The sequence below is a fragment of the Rhinolophus ferrumequinum genome, chromosome 19 (assembly GCF_004115265.2).
Source record: "Rhinolophus ferrumequinum isolate MPI-CBG mRhiFer1 chromosome 19, mRhiFer1_v1.p, whole genome shotgun sequence".
In the NCBI taxonomy this organism is placed as follows: Eukaryota; Metazoa; Chordata; class Mammalia; order Chiroptera; family Rhinolophidae; genus Rhinolophus; species Rhinolophus ferrumequinum.
In genome coordinates, this window is record NC_046302.1 from 50,886,858 (window position 1) to 50,909,563 (window position 22,706).

Sequence of the window (22,706 nt, forward strand, 5' to 3'; positions counted from 1 at the left end):
AAAAATCTTCCCAAAAGAAAAGATTTTGGCTTTAAAGTGTTAAAAATATTAAACATGCAATGTTTAAAATATTGGCTTGCAGAAACAATTGATTTTCAAAAGGATGAATGGATTTTTACTAGTGAGATTTCAACTAGAAATCTTTGCATAATTAACATGTGAATTGAATAATCAAGTGTCAAGGTTAGTAAGTACAACCAATGATGCCTGTATTCCATTTAAATCAGTACATTTTCTAAGAAGCCTTTCTTCATAGCAGCCATCAGTGCAAGTTTAGAAATAAACTAAACTTAAAACAAGGTCTTAAAAAATTGAAGAACAGGCAATACTTCCTAACTCATTTTATAAGGCCAACATTAACCTGATACCAGAACCTGGCAAGTGAAATACATAAAAAAGAAAACAAAAGACCAATATCTCTGATAAATACAGAGGCAAAAATCCTAAACAAAATACTAGCAAATCAAATACAATAATACATTAAAAAAATAATACATCACGATCAAGTGGGGTTCATTCCAGAGGCGCAAGGATGGTTCTACATACGCAAAACAATGTGACACACCACAGTAACAAAATAAGAGATAAAAGTCAGAGTTGTATCCACAGATACAGAAAAAAACATTTGATAAGCTATAATACTCATTTATGATTAAAACAGTCAAGAAAATTTGTATATAAGGAAAGTACTTTAACATAATAACGGCTATGTGACAAACCCTGAGCTAATATCATACTTAATGGTGAAAAATTGGAAGCTTTTCCTCTAAAATCAGGAACAAGACAAGGATGCCCCTCTCACCACTGTTATTCAACATAGTACTGGAAATCCTAGCCAGAGCGATCGGGCAAGAGAAAGAAATAAAAGGCATCCAAATTAGGAATGAAGAAGTGAAATTGTCACTTTTTGTAGATGACATCATTCTTTATATAGAAAACCCTAAGACTCCATTAAAAAACTATAAGAAACAATAAACAAATATAGTAGAGTTGCAGGATACAAAAAATCAATGTGCAAAAATCCATTGCATTCCTATATGCTAACTGAAATTTCAGAAAAAGAAATGAAAAAAACTAAAAAAACAATTCCTTTTGCAATGGCACCAAAAAGAATAAAATACCTAGGAATAAACTTAAAAGGATGTGAAAAACTTATACACTGAAAACTATATTATTAAAAGAAATTGAAGAAGACACAAAGAAATGGAAAGATATTCTGTGTTCATGGATTGTAAGAATCAACATAGTTACAATGGCCATATTACCCAAAGCAATATACAGATTTAATGCAATCCCCATCAAAATCCCAATGGCATTTTTTAAAGAAATAGAAAAAAAAATCATCAGATTTGTATGGAATCACATAAGACCCTAATAGCCAATGCAATCCTGAGGAAAAAGAACAAGGCCAGAGGTATCACACTCCCTGACTTCAAATTATACTACAAAGTGACAATAATCAAAACAACATGGTATTGGCAGAAAAACAGACAGAGCGACCAATGGAACAGAATTGAGATGCCAGAAACAAACCCACATATATATGGGCACTATGTAATTTTCAATAACATACAACGGAGAAACAAAAGCCTCTTCAATAAATGCTGCTGAGAAAATTGGAAAGGCACATATAAAAGAATGAAACTAGACTGCTATTTATCACCATATACAAAAATTAACTCAAAATGGCTCAAAGACCTAAATATTAGACCTGAAACATAGTAGAAAACATAGGTACCAAACTTATGGACCTTGGTCTTAGAGAGGATTTTATGAATTTGACCTCAAAGGCAAGGGAAGCAAAAGCAAAAACAAATGAATGGGAGTATATCAAACTAAAAAGCTTCTGCACAGCAAAAGAAACTCTTAACAAAACAAAGAAGCAACCAACCAACTAGGAGGAGATATCTGCAAACAACACCTCCAATAAGGGGTTAATATCCAAAATATATAAAGAACTCATACAATTCAACAAGAAACCAAACAATCCAGTTAAAAAATGGGCAGAGGACCTGAACAGACACTTCTCCCAACAAGACATACAAACGGCCAACAGTATGTATTCACTAGCTATCAGGGAAATGCAATTTAAAAGCACAATGAGATCCTACCTCACACCTGTCAGAATGGCTAGTATCAACAAGACAAGTAGTAATAAGTGTTGGAGAGGCTGTGGAGAAAAAGGAACCCTCATACACTGCTGGTGGAAATGTAAATTTGTACAGCCACGATGGAAAACAGTGTAAAGGTTCCTCAAAAGATTAAGAATAGAATTATCAAGTGACCCAGCAATCCCTCTGTGGGTATCTACCCCAAAAAATCTAAAAACATTTACCTGTAAAGTATGTGTACCCCTATGTTCATTATTCATGGTGGCCAAGTCCTGGAAACAACTGAAGTGTCGTTCGATAGAAGATTGGATAAAAAAGATGTGGTACACACATACATTGGAATATTACTTGGCCGTAAGAAAAGATTAAATACTGCCATTTGCAACAATATGGATGGATCTTGAGGTAATACTAAGCGAAACAAGTAAGGTGGAAAAAGTCGAGAATCATATATATATGATTTCACTCATACCATGTTTCACCGAAAATAAGACTGGGTCTTTCATTGATTTTTGCTGCAAAAGATGCATTAGGGCTTATTTTCAGGGGACGTCATCCTGAAAAATCACGCTAGGGCTTATTTTCCGGTTAGGTCTTATTTTCGGGGAAACACAGTATGTGGGATATAAAACTGAAAATAACAAACAAATAAGACAAAAACTCATAGGCACAGACAACAGTATAGCAGTTACTAGAGGGAAAAGGAGGTGGAGGGCAGGTAGTAAAGGGTGATGGAGGTCAAATGTCTGAAGACAGAGATTTGACTTTGGATGGTGAACACACAATGTGATATATGAATAATGTATTATAGAATTGTAATTTGAAACCTATATAATTTTATTGACCAATGTCACCCCAATAAATTTAATGAAATAAAAAAAATAAAAGTACTCTTAATGCAATCCATCCTCCACAAAACCAGGTCTTCAAATTAAGTATTTCAAAGCCTTAAACTAAGATTAAAATAAACACATATTCAATTACATTCTCATTAAATTTTAAAATAATTTTTGTAAGCACAAAAATGTGTATTTCTAATAAAAAATTTCCTTCTTTTACAATGATGTGTTTTATAGAATTCATCATATATTAGTATTTAGCATATTAGCACACATAGATATTGGGGATGCGTGAACGAAAAATTGTTTTGTTGGGTGTCCTACCAGAACAGTTTGGAAACAAATAGCTTTAGGAACCTTTTTAACCTCCGGTTTTGCTTCTGGTTAATTTTCAAAGTCAAGTCTCAATTTTGAAACTGCTCTAGCATTCATGCACCAAATACGACATCTGTGCTTGCTAACCCAGGAAAACGAACCAATCCCCCCCAAAGCCTTCCACACACACCCTCAGAGGACCGGCACTAGCTGCCCCCGCTAAGCCATCGGCACTCCCGCCTGGGCAGGAGGTTGCGTGCGAGGCTCAGGCTCCTCCCGGGGTCCAGCCTGGGGATGCGGAGTCAGAGATTGCAATATCTGATCCGGCTGAGTCATCCACCGGAAGCCTTGCCAGAATCAAAGCGGACGTGAATTATCCACCAAGCTGGACAAGGACCCAAGGCGGCAGCAGCAGCAGCAACAGCCGCAGCAGGAATCCCCCAGGTACACGGGCCGGGAGGGGCCCTGGTCGTCATGTTCCCAGGGCGGAGCTCCGGGGGAGCGCTGCAGGGAGGAAGGGAGGGAGCAGCTAGGCAAGAGGCAGACGCTAGAGAAGTAAGAAGAATGGGAGCGGACCAGAGGAATGGTGGCAGGAGGTAACCAGGCAGGACGGCGGCTGGGTTGGGGTCACCTTAGCCCCCGCCGCCCCCTTGGCCCGGGCGCTGCGCAGAGGGGGGCGCTACGGAGCATCTCCACCAAGGTCATGGCCGCGTGGCCCGAGCGTAGGAGCGCGGCGACCCTCCCCGGGTCAGAGGCTAGTCTCGGGGTTGGGAGTGACACCCGGGGTCTACTGACGTCACCGCGCTGCGATTTGCCAGCAGGGAGGGAGTGGCCAGTAACCCGAGCCTGGGGCGGTGTTGAGAGAGAACGATGGGCGGAAACTTTGGGGGGGGAGGCAGGATGACTAGGGCGCTAATTGGACCTGGCCTGGAGTTTCCATGGAGCCTGGCAAGTTCCGGGGGCGGCACCCTCGCCAGCACAAAAGCGTGACCCTCTGCGATCCAGTTTGTTGTTTGGACATTCTCTCTTTCCCTCCCTCTCTACCTCGTCTGTTCTTTCCTTCTTCCCTCCTTCCTTGCCTTCCTTTTTTCCGTCGTATCTTTTTTCCTTCTATTTTAATTCCATCTTTTGCCGTTTTTTTCTTTCTTTCACATCTTTCATCTGTTCTTCATTGGCTGCTTTCCCTCAATTTGAAAAATCGCCTCTCCAGCTGCCTTCCCTCATCCGCAGCCACAGTAGTTAATTTAATGGATCGCTCGCTTCCCAGATACTCCACAACCGTGTAGCCTCTGCTCACACTCCCTGCTGAGGCTGTTTCAGGTGCACACTGCCTCCCACATTCACTACCTTCCCGCCCTCCTCCTGCAGCCTCCCACTTCCCACTTCCCTCCCAGCTCTCCCTAGACAGTCTGATTGTTGGGTCTTCGCCCCTGTCTTCTCCCTCTTACTACCTGCAAATATTGGAAAGTCTCCAGAACCAGGTGAATTTCTTCTCTTCTGCCTCTACTGTACCTTCTGAGTAATTCCATCCCATTTGCCTAGAATCCAGATGCCCGGGCTCCCACTCTTGCTCTGGGACTTGGCCTGAAGTCACCTACCCCCTGCTCACAAACACCCCCTGGCTTGCTATGTTGCAGGTTCGGTGGGTGGGGTGTGCTCCACGCACCTCACACGGAATGTACACCTTCCCCATTCCGTGTTGGCGCCTCTGTAAACTTCCGGTGGTTCATGGCCCACCCTCCACGTAAATTACCTAGGGAGGCTGTTAGAAGATAAAGGGAGGCACATTACAAATTTTAAGAGTGTATTTGAGCAAAAATCAGTTTGAATCCAGCAGCATCCAAGCTAGCAGACAGAAAGGAGCTCCGAGGAGCTGTACAAAATGAAAGACCTTTATAGGCAGAAAGGAGCAGGAACAAGGAAGTTATACCGGCAAAAAAGCGGGTTGGTTATTGCAGTTACTTTCCTTCAGGGGATGGCAGGGGTCTGTGGGGCGGATGACCTCACTAGCGCTGATCGGGCGATTCCTGATTGACTGGTTTAAGATTCCATTTCTGGGAGAGCTGAAACTGTAATTAAGTCTAGATTTGGTGACATGGCGTGTAACATACAGGTAAATGATTCCATTTGGGGCCTGTTGATTTGAACAAGCCTCAGCGTAATAATCCTTGGGCTGCCTACCCTCTCCCCTGCCCCTGTGGTCGTTCACCCAGCGGACCCAGTCCACCCTCCACTCTGCAGTGCAGATGCTTCCTCTGTATTCAGCAGTCCCTAGTCTCTGGCAGCCGTCCACCAGCAAGTTCCCAGCCTTTTTCTACGTTGTATGGTGAGCCACAGTACCGTTCTAAAACTTTAGTGTATTCTTATAAAACAGTTGTTTAAAACCCATGCATGGCTTTCCAGATCACAGCTCCAATTCAGGCTTCTAAACCTGGCATAGGAGCCCATCCTGTGACAACGACAGGACACCACACAGACCCACCCCGTGGCCCACACAAACCATGTCCTTCTCGCTCCATTCTTTGCACCCGCCAGTCCCACAGCCACAGCCTTAAAATTCACCCCCCCCCCTCACCACCTTACAGAAACTTCTGTCCAACCTTGTAGAACCAGCTCACCGCTCACCTTCTCTGGAGCTTCTAAAGAGAATTTATTCTGCTTCTCTGTGGTCTTCCTTAGCTCTTTGTAAATTGTCCTGTTGCACACATGGCTGGCTTGAAACCATGCATTGATGTTTGTGTGTCTCCCCTAGGATGGGAATTCCCAGCCAGAAACTATGGCATTTATTGCTCGTTTTCTTCTTCAGAATCATGTAAGGGAAGTTCTACATAAATGCTCTTTGAACAAATTCACATTTGGATATGTGTATTGGGTGGGGTGGGGCAGGGAGTTGGCAGGCATTCATGGACCTCAGGAAGAGAACAATGCCATATGCTTGGAAGCAGAAGGCTTCCTTTTGTGACCGACTCTTCTGCTCTTACTATGAGACCTGAGGACAGTATTTCAGTGTTTTGACCTGTCTGTCCACCTATAAAAGAAAAACTAGTTTAATGCCAATTTATTTTATTGGCAGGAAATCGAATCTTTCCACATTGCTGTGGTTTTATGACACAATTGAATTGTGGCACTGGCACCCAAAGGTTTTATTTTGTTTTATATTGAAATTAATTCCTTTTTAGAATTATTGGACAAGGTCCGTTTAGTTTCAAGTTTCAATCCTCTCACAAGCTTTACTGTACAAATGAAATGGGGGCATCAAGAAGAACTGAGGGGAACAGAGTCATTCCATTACCATGTTCCAACCCCTGTCTTTCAATGGTGTGAGCTGGGCCACTTCCTGGAGTTGCACTTGTGTGTGAGTGTGTACCAACCAGTGTGTGTCATCTCTATGGGGCCGATACTAATGGGAAATCCTATGCTCCTGACCAGCACCTGCATGTTGAAAAGGAATGAAGGGGAGGAAATGAGATGAAGAAAGAAGGAAGATGGAAGAAACCAGAAGTGGGCCTTTTTAATTAAGAGCAGTTAATAATGTAAAGTTGAAATTGATGAACGATACTCCAGTTCATTCCTTTGCTTGTTCAGGCAAGACAACTACACCTACACACACTCTCACACTCACCAGTCTAAGCTTATGCCTGCCTCACCCTGGGTCGAAAGCTCTTATGCTCAGGTGGGATGAAATCTAAATTTATTTGTGTCTGTCATCTCCAGCTCTCCAGTTCTGTCCTTCTTTCGGTCTTTTTGGTGCCACCTTCTGGTAGGCCTGTTGCACTGACGTTTGACTGTCCCTCTCGCTTCCCTCCCAGCTCTTTATTTTCTGAAATGTCCTCAAGTGTTAGGTGAGGACAAACGGGCTGGAAGTGGCCTGGAGGCAGGCTGGACTCCGCTGCTCTGGGGGCTTTGCCCACTGCAGACACAACGGCCTTCCAATGTCTGCAGCCGTTGCATTCAAGCTGTGCAGCTGGAGGCTCTGGAGAGGCTTCATGACCTGAGGACAGTGAGCAACTTCAACACTTTGTCCTCCATAAGTGACCTATTAAGTACAGAGGACTGCTGTGAAAACTACACCGCTGCTGTATTTACTTGGTTGATGTTATAATACATTTTTTGTTTTTTTCAAACTTTAAAGAATTGGCACTGGTTTGGGCTGTTGTTCTCTATTTAGAGTATGGCCTTCACACTTTTTTTTTTTTTTTTTGTACGCGACACTTTCTTTTACCCCCTTCCAAAATCAGAGACATCTCCTCTTGAAAAAATATCTTAGGAGGAAGCTTCAAGGTAACCATTCCACAGTGGAGAGGCTCTGGTTGAAATAGTTGTCGTGGCATCCTCGCGGCACCCACTCAGCTCCTCTTTCCTCTCCGGCTTCTGAGACACCTAGGGGTCTGCTGACTCCTATTCTCCCACAGGGCCTGGCAGGTAGGGCGCCATCTTCCTTGAAAATTACATTTTTGAAGAGATACCTTCTAAGGACTTGAGAAAGGCTGCCCTGGATTGTAAAAGGAGAAAGAGGCTTTTCAAAAGATTTCTGTCTCAAAGGAGCAGAGAAAGAATGTACAATGACAAGTTGTCTGAAGTAAATGCTCTAAGGCAGGGGTGTCCAAACTGTGGCCCGCGGGCCAACTGCGGCCTGCGATCCATTGTTAATTGGCCCGCAGCAAATTCCAAAAATACATTTAGTTTACTTAAATAAACCAGGTGAGGCAATACGTACTTCACCTCGAGTGAGTGGCCCGGCTGTTTGTGTATTTTACCGCATATGGCCTTGGTGAAAAACGTTGAAAAAAGTTTGGACACCCCTGCTCTAAGGAAAGTGAAGTCTGGGCCTAGAGGCAGGATGAAGCTTGTTCTAAAGTTTAGTCAAGCTGAGGGAAGGTCAGGCCGGCTTGGTCAGGGTCCACTGACCACATCCAGGGTCCATTGACAGGCGTACTAATGGATCCAAAATCGGTGTCTCTGCTTCGGTATCCATCTGATGACTTGAGATTTGGGCTTCATGTTTTACAGCCCTGCCCAGGGGCTCCCTTTTCAGCCCATTTCCTGCAATTCCGATGGAAAATGGTGTATCTTTTTTGGAGTCCCCTTGATTCAAAGTACATTTTGAGTCTCCCCAGTAGTAGTCCATATTTTAGGTCAGACCATCCCAAACTAGTCCTGCAAATCTGTTGAAATCCATTCAGCTGTTTAGATGTGACATGGTGACAGAAATGTCATCATTTTTATTTACAGAGAATTATTTATAATTCATAGAACTTTGTTTCTAAATTACACTAGGGGCACGAAACTGAGCGGGGAGTAGCAACAACAGGGGGACTTTTAGCTCTGGCATCAAACTGCGGCTTCTGGTCCTGACTTCCTGGATGCTGCCCGTGGGATGTGGAATAAACGACTAAACCTCAGTGTCCTGGTCTCTAACATGGAGTAATACCTGTGTTGACCTTTTATGTTGTGGGGATTATATGAGATGATACATGTGAAGCGCTGAGAACAGTGCCTGGCAACCAGATGTGGTGGCCATCGCTACACTAAGGGAGGGAGTCAGCAGGTCTCAGGGCGGGCGTTCTGGCCCCTGCAGGGGTCCTCTTGCTAAGGGTGGTACCAATCAGGAGCCCTGGGATTGGCTACTTTGTGAATAAACCAGTGTATTTGTTACCTATTGATGCTGTAACACTTTACCAGAAATCTAGTGCCTGAAAACAATAAAAATTTATTATCCGACAGTTCTGGAGGTCAGAAGTCCAAAGCAGGTCCACTGAGCTACATTTTTTCCCCCATAGGCTCTAGGACAGAATCCTTTCCTTGCCTTTTGCAGCTCCTAGCAGCTGCCTGCACGCCCTGGATGGCGGCCTTGCATCATTCTCACCTTTGCTTCCCTCATCACAGCTCCTTCTCTGACTTTGACCTTCCTACCTTCCTTATGAGGAACCTGTGATTACATTGAGCCCACCTGGATCATTCAGGAGACTCTCCCCATCTCAAGATCCCTAATTCAATCACATTTGCAAGGTCTCTATTGCCATGTAAGATAATGTAATCATAGGTTTGGAGAATTAGACATGGATGTTTTTGGGGATGCAATTGTTTTCCCAACCACACCCAGGGTCCATTGACAGGCGTACTAATGACAGGTGACAATTGGAAGGTTTGGCTGATGTGCTTCTGTGTTGTGTTTTAGATACAAATCTTCCCTGATGGATAATCTCGGGGAAGCAAATGGCACTTTTGCCATCAACTTATTCAAAATGTTGGGTGAAGAGGACAACTCACGGAATGTGTTCTTTTCTCCCTTGAGCATCTCCTCTGCCCTGGCCATGGTCCTCATGGGGGCCAAAGGGGACACGGAGGCCCAGATATCACAGGTAGGTGAGACATCACAAAGGGATAACAATGGCATGCTCCTTTCTGTGCTTCCACTGAGCTGGTCTTTTCATACCTTCACACCAGCTGATGAAAGCCAGTGTGGCTGGTAGGTGGGAGGCGGGGACACCAGGGTGACAAAGGGCAGACATGGGTAGAAAGGTAAATTGTGTGAGACAGGTGATCTCTCCTTAGAGAAATCAAGTTGTTACGTTATTTTCTCTAGATAAAAACATCAGTATGTTATAGCAAAATTTGATAAGGCAAACTGTAATTCTGTCCCACAGAAAAGGCAAGAATTTCAACTTTGTTATATTTAAATTCTTTGCTAACGTTTTGTTTCAAATTGAAATGTGGCTGTGTAAATGAACTTTTTGTTAAATGGGTTATTCCTAGTGTACGATTATGCCTGAGTGGAAGAAGAATGCGACACAAATGTAGACTGCTCCCTTCTGGAGTTATTTAGAGGGAAATGTGATCTGATTAATCTGAAAGGGGTGATGTGTGAACTCAGCTACAAATGAAGTAGTGGATGACTCCTTAGGGAAGTCGCCCTTAACCTCTTTGTTTCGTTGGCAGGCTTGTGAGAATGTCCCAGAATATTGCCATATGCACATCATTTTACCACTAATGTCAGGGGGTACGGATGCTCTTGGCAGTGCGTGCAAGGGTTTTGGTGGAAACCAGAGGTGGCGCTTCTTTCTTCCAGCTCACCAGAGGACTGAGGCTTGGGACTGGGAGTGTTGGGTGATACTGGGACCACCTGAACTCTCACTCTGATCTGACATTTAAATCACAGTCTGGCTTGGAGGACTGTGAAAGTGCCGATGGAACATTTTCATGTGTTTTTCTGCTCCTTCTTGTAATTCTCGGGGTCAGATCCATTCCAGCTACCTACTTGTTCTGTTCAGTTTCCCTCCTGAGTTTTCACACCCTGCCTTCCTGGCCTGGATACATCTGCTAGAGCAGTGATTTACACCTGAGGGTGATTTTGCTTCCCAGGGGAACTTTGGCAATGGCGGGGTAGTGTTGTTTGTCGTAACTGAGAGGTGCTGCTGACACCTAGTGGGTAGAGGCCAGAAATGCTGCAAAATACCCTACAACGCCCAGGATAGCGCCCACAACAAAGTCTCTGGCTCAAAATGTCAACAGGGCAAGGTTGAGAAACCCTGTACTAGATGGTTAAACCAAACTCCTTTTAAGATAGGATCCTCTGTGATTTTCAGCGCAGAGATTTGTTTGGAGAGATAGTTCTTTGAGGGAACAACATGGCAATGTTAAAAAAAGTTTGTGTCCTTGTTTTCTATTACTAGGCACTTTGTTTGAATACAGGTAAAGAAGTCCACCAAGGTTTCCAGTCACTTCTCTCTGAAGTTAACAAATCCGGCACGCAGTACTTGCTCCGAACTGCCAACAGACTCTTTGGAGAAAAGACGTGTGAGTTCCTCCCAGTAAGTAATACTCACACACTAATGAAAAATAAATTGAAAATAAAATAGAAACTACAGGGGACCAGAGATAAAGTATATAGCTCTAATGTTTTAAAAATGCACTTAGAATTACACCTCTGTAATGATAATTTTGAATTTTATGATTGCTTCTGAATTATGTCCTTCTTTATTGTTCCTGATACATCCCTCCTGGACGTCAGTCTCAATATTTCCGTCCTCTTACACCTAGACCTGCTTCTCCCCCTTGATCTCCATCCCTCAGTGACCACATCATCTCGCGGGTGTACAAAGCTCCCCCGCCCGCCTCTGGTTGTTGGGCTGTTCCTGCCGAGCCGCCCTCCCAAAGTCTCTTAAATTTGTCCCCTCATCTGAAACACCACCTCCATTGCCTGGGTCCAGATACTCACTACCTTCTACATCATTATTTTAATTGTTTTCCACTGATCTCTCCAAGTCCAGTTAGGTCCTTTGCTTTGTCTCATAAGCACGCTATTGATAGAATAGTCTTTCAAAAATTAAAATCAGTTCATAAAACTGAGGTTTTAAATCTGAGTAGTTCCTATGCATTGCAGCACATAGGTCCCAAGTTTCCTAGTCCAGTGAAAGCCTACCACAATTCAGTAAGTGAGGTCCAAACAATTACAGTATGTAGGGTGAAGCTATCTCTGAGACGAATGAAATGAGCAGGGCACCCCAGTCCCCTTACTGGCTGGCAGTGCCCAGGATTCTTCTGTAAGACTCAAATACATCCCTGTGTTGGCTGCTGTTGGGTGTTACCCACGGAGGTTGCCTGCTCTGGGTATAAATATCAGTGGAGATGATTCCAGATCTTTTAGCGGGCTATGTCTTCTAGGGTAAGCATGAGTGGCCCCAGGAATCTCCTGGTTAAGCCAAGTTCATTTTGAACATCAGCCTGATCTTTGAATATTGTAGTTCAGGAGTACTGGGGACACAGGGAGCCACCCTCTATTTTTCTCGGTTGCTTGGCTCTTCTCTGTACCTGTTCTTTCTTCTGTAGAAGCTAAAATATTTGAGAACAGGGGATGGGCGCCAATTGCCAGGCACATTATATCTGAAACCAAGTTTTTGTGAGGCGAGTTATATTTGGGTCCTAATGTATTGGGTGTAGGCCCTTCCTGACGTGACCCCAACCGACATTTCAAGGCTCATCCCTGTCACTGTGTTTCCCCTGATCCCTGCGCGCGCGCGCACACACACACACACACACACACACTCACTCACTCACTACCCTCTAGGCTTATCACATTCCACTCCTGGAGGACCTGTAAGATTTCTTGATATTCCAGTTCTACCATGGAGCCTCCCAATCATTCCACAAATATGTTTCAGACACTGGGGTTGGTGCTGGTGATACACAAATGAATAAAAGAGAGTTCAATTGCCTAATGTGGGGGTCGGGGGGGAATCAAAATCAAGTAGAAAGTCAGTATGGAGTTGAAGTGTTTGTGGCTGTTTGGTGCATGCCTGCCACCATCCCTGTTCTCAGAACATCTTGTAACTCTCTGTGTGTATACGTCATCTCTCGGCAGCCTGTGAGCCACCGCAAGTCTCATGCCATGTTTTCACTCTGGTGCCCAGCACCGAGCAAAGACCAGGCACAGAGTTGGTGGTCTATACCTTTTTGTTAAGTGCATGAATGAGTCTTAATGTGCAGGGTGACCTGTGCATTTAGGCTAGAAACGTGTTAAGTTGAAAAACAACAACAACAACAACACCAAAAAACGGAAAAGAAAAATGTTTTCACACTGTGGGAACCTTTGCTGAACAGGGCCAAACTCGGTATTTTACATTTGTAGGCTTTTAAGGAATCCTGCCAGAAGTTCTACCAGGCAGAACTGGAGGAGTTATCCTTCACTGAAGACACTGAGGAATGCAGGAATCACATAAATGACTGGGTCACAAAAAAGACTGAAGGTGAGAGATTTTATTTCAGCAGATTTGGCATTGTGAAGGAAAAGAGACCTGAGATTGCCTGGCATGACCTGTTGCCACCGGGACCCTGTAACCAGTGGAACCAGTGGCCTGTTTGTGTGTGCTTGCTGTGTTTTTCAGGCCAGCCATGCAATTCTGTTATTTTGTGTGGGCTTATCAGATCACAAAGTGGTGATGTCAAAAAAAATGCTTAAATCTAGTGTAAGGATGTCAGACCCCTCCCCTCTGGACCATGCTGGAAAATCCCCCCAAAATGCTTCCTCTTGGGGACCTTGTTTATCTTCTATCCGGGAGAACCCTTGCTCTGCTCTGAGGGCAGAATGACATTGAACTTGGGTGAGAGCTGAGATAGGTCCATATTTCATGTTAAGTCCCTGTGGTAACGTGAACAGCTCTGGTTTTATCCATGGCCCGGTCCTTCCTTGATCACGTGACTGTGGGTAAGTTTGCTTTCAGATCATGACCTTTTCTGAATTTGCTTTATATCCTGGAGGTTCAGCTAATGTAGAGGCTGCAGAGTCTCCTATCCAGACCACATTCTGTCTCACCAGAAATAGTTCTGCCTATTCCAGACTAGATAAAGGACATGCTTTTTTACTGTACCCTAAATACCTGACACGTAATTTAGAGACGTCCAAAAAGTGGGGGAGTTAAGTTACTTATTTCTTCCTGTGCCCACCAAGTGCTCTTTATTCTATCCATTCAATCTTTATGGCACACCTACTGGTACACCCCTGCTATGTATTAGACAACAGCAAATGACCTTTGGAAGGGAAGATCACGTTTTCATAGGCCACCCATGCAGTGGTCTCTCGCTCTCTAGCAGTCCAACAGTCCTAAGTCACTGAGGAAGCCAGAAGCTTCTCCAAACCATACCTCCTTATGTCCCTTACCCTCCATGGCTGCTCACACTCTTCTTTCAATCAGGCTGAACTCCCATATGTTTTGCTAGAGCATTAGAGCTGGGGGGACTTTGGGGATCACCTTGTCCCTGCTCTCATTGGACAACTCAGCTTGTGCCCTTTGATTCATCCTCCAATTCCTTTGCCCCATTTACTCCCATTGGGAAACCTGCCTTCTCCCATTTACTGCTCTGTATCCCCATCCTTTGGAAGGCTCTCCTCACCTAAATGAGATTTGAAGGTTGGCATACAGCAATGACACTCAACTAGAATTAGCCTCCAGGTGACATTTGGCCATGGCCAAAGTCATTTTGGGTTGTCACAGTTGGGGGGAGTGCTATTGGCTAACCACCCTATAATGCACAGGACAGTCCCCACAACAAAGAATTATCTGGCTAAAATGCCGAAGTGGTATGGTTGAGAAGTTATGGTGCTAAGGTTGAGAGGCTTACAGTTGCAATCAAGACTCTTGGGTCATTTTCTCAGCTCAGCCACTTGCACCCTATGGGACCTGGGCAAAAATAAAGTCAGGCAAATGCTCTTAACTTGAATTTATAAATTGAGGGCAAAATGAGAGTTGACCTGTCTGCTTCAGGACTATTGTTTAAGGACACACAATACCCTGTGTGTGTGTGCATAGAATGGAAACCAACACCCTGAGTTATCAGGTGGGCGGAAAGATGGGATTCCAGCCTGGCTGTCAACTAAGGCTCAGTGTTATCTGTCGAGAAGATTTTTGTCAAAAAGTATTCATTCCCCTACCCCTCCAAATGGCAATAAACTTCTCTGATGTTCTTTGCAGGTAAGATTTCAGAGATACTCGGTGTCGGGACAGTTGGCCCACTGACTAAGCTGGTTCTCGTGAACGCCATCTATTTCAAAGGGAAGTGGAACGAGCAGTTTGACAGAAAGCACACGAGGGGAATGCCCTTTAAAACCAACCAGGTAGGGAAATAGTTTTCAGATATACTGCTACTTTCTTTCGGTAGTAAAGAAAAAAAAAAAGCTGGGAAAAAAAAAAGCTGGGAAAGACGGTGATTGGAAGAAGTAAATAATTTATTTTGCACTATCGTGTTTGTTAATCTATTTCTGAATGTATTTTGTGCCCCCTATATACCTACCTTCTATTGGAGAGGGAGGAGAAAAACCAAAATAATCTTTATATTGATAGTTTCCTTTTTTCATCCTTGGTCAAATTGATCTTCTATCTCTGGTCATATTATTCAGATTGAAAGGAAATTTCTTCTAAACCTTAAGATTATGCCTGTATTGTACCGTCACCATCTGCATTTACTTAGACACCTTCTTGCAATGTCAGGGACAACTATGCTTATTTATTGCTTTAGAATTTATGGTGACACAATTCTGAACACAAGAAAAAAGGTTGTAGTGGATGTTAAAGCTATATTTATTTTTTTAATTTTTGGGGCTCTTTTAAAAATAAAAATTGTATGTATTCACGGTGTGCCAGATGACGATTTAATGTACATAGTGAAATGACTACTATAGTCAAGGTAACTAACATATCTTCCCACAGTTACCTTTTTTTATGTGATAAGAGCCCTGAAATCTACTCTCAGCAAATTTCCAGTGTTCGATACAGTATTATTAACTACAGTCATCAAGCTGTATATTAGATATCCAGACTTATAAGCCTAACATGAAAAACACTTCCCTCCATTCTCTTTTGACTATGATAATGGTTGGGGTCAATAGCTATTAGCTTGGAATTTGACCTCCATCAACTTGATAATAGCATATCACACAAAGATTAAAAAATCTAAAATTATTTGGTGCAAGTTATAAAAATCGTGGACCCAACACATCTTGTTAAGATTCCCCCTTCATGGAAACCAAAGGCATAAAACCAAATATATAATTGAGCAACTTTTCAGAATTAAAGTATAACTCCCTTTGGCCTATATATCTTCTCTAACCTGATCTTTCAGCCCAAAGGCCCAAATTCTCCTCTCAACTTCGAGAAATAACTTTTAATTATAAAGTCCCTGGGAGTGCTTTTTTATGCATATTCTCAAAAGAGAAAAAAACACCCTTCAAAAAATAACAAGAGTTTTATGTCTATCTATAGTCGTCAGTTCATTCCCTCACCTGTTCTAGCTGATCTGCTGGGGAATAGCATGTTATATTCTATACTAGTATGTAATAATGAAGATTTTATATGTATCAGCATAAGTGCATAGAAGTAATCATCCTCTTTTATGTACCCAGGGGTTCTGTGCATTAGACATATTTTTAGTGACCTGTGCTCATTTTTCAGTACTCTGATTTTAATTTCCTGTTTCCATTAGGAAGAAAAGACAGTGCAGATGATGTTTAAGCATGCTGACTTTAAGATGGGCTACGTGGATGAGGTGCACAGTCAGGTCCTGGAGCTGCCCTACGTGGGGGAGGAGCTGAGCATGACCGTTCTGCTGCCTGACGACAACACCGATCTCACCATGGTAAGTCCTTGGCAATGAGTCTGAGTGTCTATGCAGCCAGCCTGAGCTCTTTCTGTTCAACCATGAGATAACATTTGAGGAGTTTCCAGTGGTTATAAAGAATGCTGGATGAACACCACTGCCTGTGTTTGGTGAGCACGTGTATGCATTTCTGTGGAGTATATGTCTAGGAGGGGAATTGCAGGCAAGGAGACATTTTGATGACGCTAAGAAGAGAGCGTTCCAAGAACATAAGAACATTATTCTTTATTCGGAAGAGAGGGGCCAGTTGAAGGCCCAATAATTATTGAACATACTGGAAGAGGGTAAGGATTGATCTGGGCAATGTTTCTCAAACATTAACGGGCATACGAATCTCCTGGGGATCGTGTTGAAATGCAGATTTTGACTCAGGGGACTATGGCCTGAGATTTTGCATTTCGGACAAGATTCCAGGTGATACAGGTGTTGGCCACTGGCACACTTTGAGTAGCAAGGGTGTCAAGTACAGGTGAGGAGTTTATCTTAGACAGGAGGAGAGAGTCCTCTTCCCACGACAGAAAAGGAATGGAGTTCAGGATGGGAGAAGGTAAATTTGTAAGGTGAGAGGTGCAGGACCACAGTGTGTTGGTTGTCTGGTTCCCTGGGGTTTGGGGAAGCCCTCATTTGTAACGTTTGCTGATTCTATGGTGTAAATATACTGACCATGGCTGAGTTTAGGCTCCCAAGGGTTTAACAGTTGCCTCTCACCAGAGATACAAGCCAGCTCCAGTGCACTAACGTGCAGAATGTTGAGGGTGGGGCCTGCTTGATTTCCCTGGCTTCTCTATGGAATCAGGAAGCTATCAGCGTTAGTCAAGGATGAGGTCTGTCATTACTACTTAAGGAGAAAAGTAGGAGAGTCTAGGGATAGAGCTAATGTCCCAATAGCTGTCACTGGAGAGGAACACTGACCTGGACTCCAGGTGGTAAAGGGAAGCAGGGAGATGCAAGTGGAAGCAACTCTCATTCTTTTCTTCCTTGTGGATAAATAGAATAACTGATGGGTTTTGGACATTGTGAAGCTAACTCCAGGGCAGGCAGAAGGCAACCAAGGATGCCAGAAGCAACAGTCCTGTTGAACCCCCAATTTCTGCTCTCCCCAGAAGCCACGTCTCCCTTCCTATTCAGATGATCCCTGATCCCTCCCTCTTGCTCAGATCAGAGTTCTGAGCCATGCTCTGTCTTTCTTTTGGCAAACAATCTCTGCATTCATGGCGATGTGTATCACATGAATATAGTCAATTGGCTCTGAGAATTTTCTAAACTAAAAAACATTTGAAACAAATTTGGTACATATGGGAAAACCAAACAAAAAAACCCTCTTCTTGTCTCAAGTGTGTTCTCGCTGTTTTGTATTCATAAAACAGTGAAAAATACAAGAATTTGAGGGAAAATCTTGGTGTGTTTACAAGAGGGACAATCTCTGGGGATTGTCTTGGACCAGAACTCACCACCTAGTTTCATGACATTGGGTAATGGATGGGGAAGTGGGCACCAGGCTATTGTCATCTAGATTTGAAGATTTGACCCTTGGCTATTTCAGGTGGAAAAAACACTTACATATGAGAAGTTCAGAGCCTGGACGGATCCAGAAAAGATGACTATGGGTAAAGTTCAAGTTTTCCTTCCCCGATTAAAGCTGGAGGAGAGTTACAACTTGGAGTCTTTTCTTCGAAGTTTAGGAATGACTGATGCTTTTGAGGAAGCCAGAGCGGACTTTTCTGGAATGTCGACTAAGAAGAATGTGCCCGTGTCCAAGGTCTCACACAAGTGCTTCGTAGAGGTCAATGAGGAAGGCACGGAGGCAGCTGCGGCCACTGCTGTGGTCAGGAATTCCCGGTGCAGCAGAATAGAGCCAAAGTTTTGTGCAGACCACCCATTCCTCTTCTTCATCAAGCACCACAAAACCAACAGCATTTTGTTCTGTGGCAGATTCTCTTCTCCATAAAGAGGTGCTGTACAGGTACTCCTTTCCCTTCTGCCCACCTTGCCTTAATTCAAATTCTGTGTGACCAAATTGGTGTGATGGTTTGCGTGCCACAATAAAGTGTGTGCATCTGGGAAGTCTGCGATAGTCTTGACTAAATAATCCACAGCCACTGAGAGTAACTCAGGCTTCCGACGTGTAGAGTTTGAGGCTGTTCTCAGGCTGGAATATCTGGGAGCTCCTCCCTTTCATGAACTCTGCCCTCACCTACCTGCTATAGGATGGCCAGCTCTCCTCAGAGTCGTGCCCACTGTTTGTGGGCATCTTCAGGAGCATGTCAAAGATTCACGAATCAGCCCTCCATCCTGCAATGATCTCAAAGCTGTGCCCAGCACCACTGCCAGGCTCACCAGGAGATGCTAGTGCCCAGGCCCGACTGCACACAAAGCCCGGGTGGGAACTCCAGAGTGAACACTGCAGCCACAAAATTCTCTCCCCTGTCAGTATCACACAGACAGCCCACCACACCCCATGTCTCACACAGGCCGTTAGGAAAACCACTCCTTCAGGTCTTCTTGTCATCAACCTCAGAGACGAGTTCAGGGGCTTAGCACTGAGCTTCAGGACTGAGCTTGGCAGAGCCAAATCTCTGAAACATACCATGTAGTCGTCTCCATTCCCTTTGCTTCTGAAACATACACACATTCCAAAGGAACCCAGACCAAGCACCTCTTGGAAGCAATGACCCTTCCAGTTCATCATATATGGTCCGACATGGCTCAAGTACCCTCCTGCTTAAAAGCAAATCTCCCTACATTATTTTTTTCTGATTAAAAAATAATTTGTGTTATGGCAGCACTTTGGAAACTATAGAAAAGTATACAAAGAAAGTTTAAGTTATCCACACAGTGCTAGTACCCAGCAATCATTGCTGTTAACGATGATATATATCCTCCTTATTCTATGTCTGTGAATAGAAGTTATAAACATTTTAACCCAAGTTAATCATACACTTCTGTAGCTTATTTCTACCTTTACTATAAATCTTCAAGATAATTATCTTCCTATATCATCAATTTAATGTGTCAAATTGTATGACTATATTTTCTATAATCAAATCTAATTTGGGTAATTAAAATTTTTCATATTATATATTATTCTGTTATGAATATCCTAAATATTTCTAAACATGCTTAATATTTTTAAAGATACATTCCAAAAAATGATACAGTCAAGATAAAAGTTGGGCACAGTTTGAGACTTCTTCCAAATTGGTCTCCAGAACGTTGTTTTATACTCCCACTTCCATCACCATTTTATGTTCCATTAACTGCTGCTTAACTTTTTTATTATGAGTTGGACTGAAAAGTGGTTATTCCTGACTCAATTTTCGATTCAGTTCCCAGCTACATGAACCATTCATTTTATAGCTCTTACAGTTCACCAAAGTAGAACATGTTCTCTGTTGGGCCACGTTCATATCAAACTTTCCAAAACAGGTTTGGCCAAACATTAAGCATACACTGGAAAGCAAGCCTCTGTGAAGCTTAATCTCACTTCTACCTTTAATTAAAAAACAAATCTACACCTTTAGTGGGGTATAATTTACACAGAAAACCTTTACACATTTAACAATTTGATAAGTTCGATACACGTATGCTCCCAGGAAACCATCCCCACAATCAAGATTATGAAAGAATCTGTTGCACCCCAAAATTTCCCCTGTATCTTTGTAATCCTTCCCTTTGCCCTTCCCTTTCCCATTCCAACCACTGACTCTTAATTTTTCATGCACGCATTGGTCTGCTCTCTGTCACTATAGCTTAATTTGCATTTTCTAGAATTCAGTATAAATGGAATAAAACATCATAGACTTTTTTTTGGGGTGGCTGCTGTCACTCAGTATTGTTGGAATTCATTCATGTGCATGTCAATAATTTGTTCCTTTTTACTGCTGAGTAATATTTCATTGTATGGATATACTGCCATTTGTTTATCCATTCACTTTTGATGGACATTTAGGTTGTTACCAAGAGTTTGCCTATTGCAAATAAAGTTTCCACGTGCATGTCTTTGTGTAGGCATATGCTGTTATTTCTGTGGGGTGGACACATGGGGGTGGAATGTCTGGGCCATGTGGAAAGTGGAAAACAGTTTGGCCATTTCTTTAAAAATTAGGCATATGCCTTCCACAAGGCCCAAAGTGGTTGAACTATTTAACATTCTCAGTCGAGTAGTTGAGGCTTCCAGTTGCTCTACATCCTCGCCAACACTTGTTATGGTCAGTACTGTTATTTTAGGTGTGTACTGGTATTTCACTGTGTTTTCAGTTTGCATTTCCCTGAGGACTAATTATGTCCAGAATTTTTTCATGTCCTCATTTCCCAGCCATACATGCTTTTTGGTGAAATGTCTTTTAATATCATATATATTAAAGCAATATATCATATATATTAAAGCAATCTATCATATATATTAAAAGACATTATATGTATAATATATATAAATATGTGTATATATATATAAATGTACACATACAGACATATATATATATCTCACATATATATTTACTTTTTTTGTTTTATATTTCTTACTGTTTTTTGAGAAATTTTCTATTATGGACAGCAAATCCTTTATTAGATATGTGATTTATAAACATTTTTATTCCAGCTCATGGCTTGAATTTCCATTTTGATAACAATGCCTTTCAAAGAGCAGGAGTTATTAATTTTGATGAAGTCTAATAGATCATAGTTTTGTTTATGTATCATGCTTTTGTTGTTATAGCTGAGAACTCTTTGCGTAACCCATGGCAACCAGGATTATCTCCTATGTCCTTTCTGTAAGTATTGTAATATTAGATTTTACATTTAGATCTATGATCCATTTTAAGCTCATGTTTTTTATATGAAAGAATATCCTTTCTCCACTGAATTGTCTTTGTACCTTTGTCAAAAATCACCAAATTTTAGAAGTAGTTTGTCTACTGCTAGAATTTTGATTGGGTTGAATCTAAATATCATTTTGGAGAGAATAGATATCTTAATAATATTAAATCAACTCATGAACAAGGCATTTTTCTTCATTTAAAAAAATTATCTCAGTATCACTTTACTGTTTTCGGTATACAAGTATACATCTTTTGCCAGATTTATCCCTAAGTATACTATTTGAATACTATTATGAAAGTATTGCATTTTAATTTCAACTTTTGATTTTTGGCTGCTAGTATATAGAAATATAATTGTTTTTTGTGTTTCAATCTTCTATCCTGCAAACTTGCTAAACTTACCGAGCTATTTTGTATTATAGATCCCATTAGATTTCTTATATAGTCTCTCTTCTTCTTTCCTTCCTAGCTGTTTTTCTTCCATTCCTCCCCAGATACAATTCTTGTTTACTATTTTAGTATGCATTTTTGCTTATAAGTGTTCTTTAAAAACATTGTATTAATTGTACTCAAGTGTTTTAAATTTACAAAAATTACATTGTGTTTTGTATCTCCTGTTGTTTTCTTGCTTTTCAAAATAATTTGTTTTACTGTATTTATATGATTATAAGATCCAGCCATGCTGTCATGTGTGTTTGTTCATTACCTCTAACTGCTATATGGTGTATATTCACTACATTTCTTCTTTTCCTTTAAATGTGATGGGCACCCAGGTTGCCTGCAATTCTTCACCACTACTCATGACACTGTATTGAATATCCTAATAAATGCATCCTTCTGGTCCTATATAATAAATTTTTCATTATATGTTCCCAGGAGCAGATTTGCTAGGACAATTTTTTTTTTCATTGGGGAATATTGGGGAACAGTCTGTTTTTCCAGGGCCCATCCGTTCCAAGTCGTTGTCCTTCAATCTAGTTAGGAGGGGCGCAGCTCAGCTCCAAGTCCAGTTACCGTTTTTCAATCTTTAGTTGCAGGGGGCACGGCCCACCATCCCATGCTGGAATTGAACTAGCAACCCGGTTATTAAGAGCTCGTGCTCTAACCAACTGAGCCATCTGGTTGACCCAGGGCAATTATTTTTTAAAGGTATTCATCCCTTGCAAAGTTTGGATATGAAAATATTGTCTCCCAATCTGTCATCCTTCTCATCATTTTCTCTGTAATACCATTCAATGACAGAAGTTGTTCATTGTGATGTACTTCAATGAGTACTCTTTTTAAATCTTATTGTTGAGAAGTTTTGCATAAGAAATTTTTTGTTCCAGGCCAGAAATATTTTATACGTTTTCTTCTAACTTTAAAGTTTTACCTTGCACTTTTAGATAATTAATCCAATTTGCGGATACCTGGTGTTACATAAAGTTACAATTTTAGTTTTCTTCATATTGGGAGCCAAGTTATATAGATAGAAC

At 42.1% G+C, this 22,706-nt stretch overlaps 1 protein-coding gene across 2 annotated transcripts; it reads left to right on the top strand.

Annotated features, from left to right (window-relative positions):
- Positions 1 to 3,453: 3,453 nt before the first annotated feature.
- Positions 3,454 to 20,740, top strand: SERPINB8 (serpin family B member 8). Of its 2 annotated transcripts, none has more exons than XM_033087474.1 (7): positions 3,454 to 3,709; positions 9,444 to 9,627; positions 10,939 to 11,076; positions 12,894 to 13,011; positions 14,734 to 14,876; positions 16,241 to 16,393; positions 17,958 to 20,740. In XM_033087474.1, exons 2-7 carry the CDS (start codon positions 9,460 to 9,462, stop codon positions 18,360 to 18,362), a joined length of 1,125 nt encoding a protein of 374 aa, XP_032943365.1. In that variant the 5' UTR covers positions 3,454 to 3,709; positions 9,444 to 9,459; the 3' UTR covers positions 18,363 to 20,740. The 2 variants fall into 2 exon arrangements, with proteins under 2 accessions (XP_032943365.1, XP_032943364.1); XM_033087473.1 differs by lacking the exon at positions 3,454 to 3,709 and adding an exon at positions 5,190 to 5,209.
- The last annotated feature ends 1,966 nt before the right edge of the window (positions 20,741 to 22,706 follow it).

Excerpts from the sequence above, each read along its gene's own strand:
- SERPINB8 (XM_033087474.1), top strand. The coding sequence starts at position 9,460 with ATGGATAATCTCGGGGAAGCAAATGGCACTTTTGCCATCAACTTATTC. Across the intron at positions 11,077-12,893 it reads AGACGTGTGAGTTCCTCCCA|GCTTTTAAGGAATCCTGCCA; the intron begins GTAAGTAATACT and ends TTACATTTGTAG. Across the intron at positions 14,877-16,240 it reads TGCCCTTTAAAACCAACCAG|GAAGAAAAGACAGTGCAGAT; the intron begins GTAGGGAAATAG and ends TGTTTCCATTAG.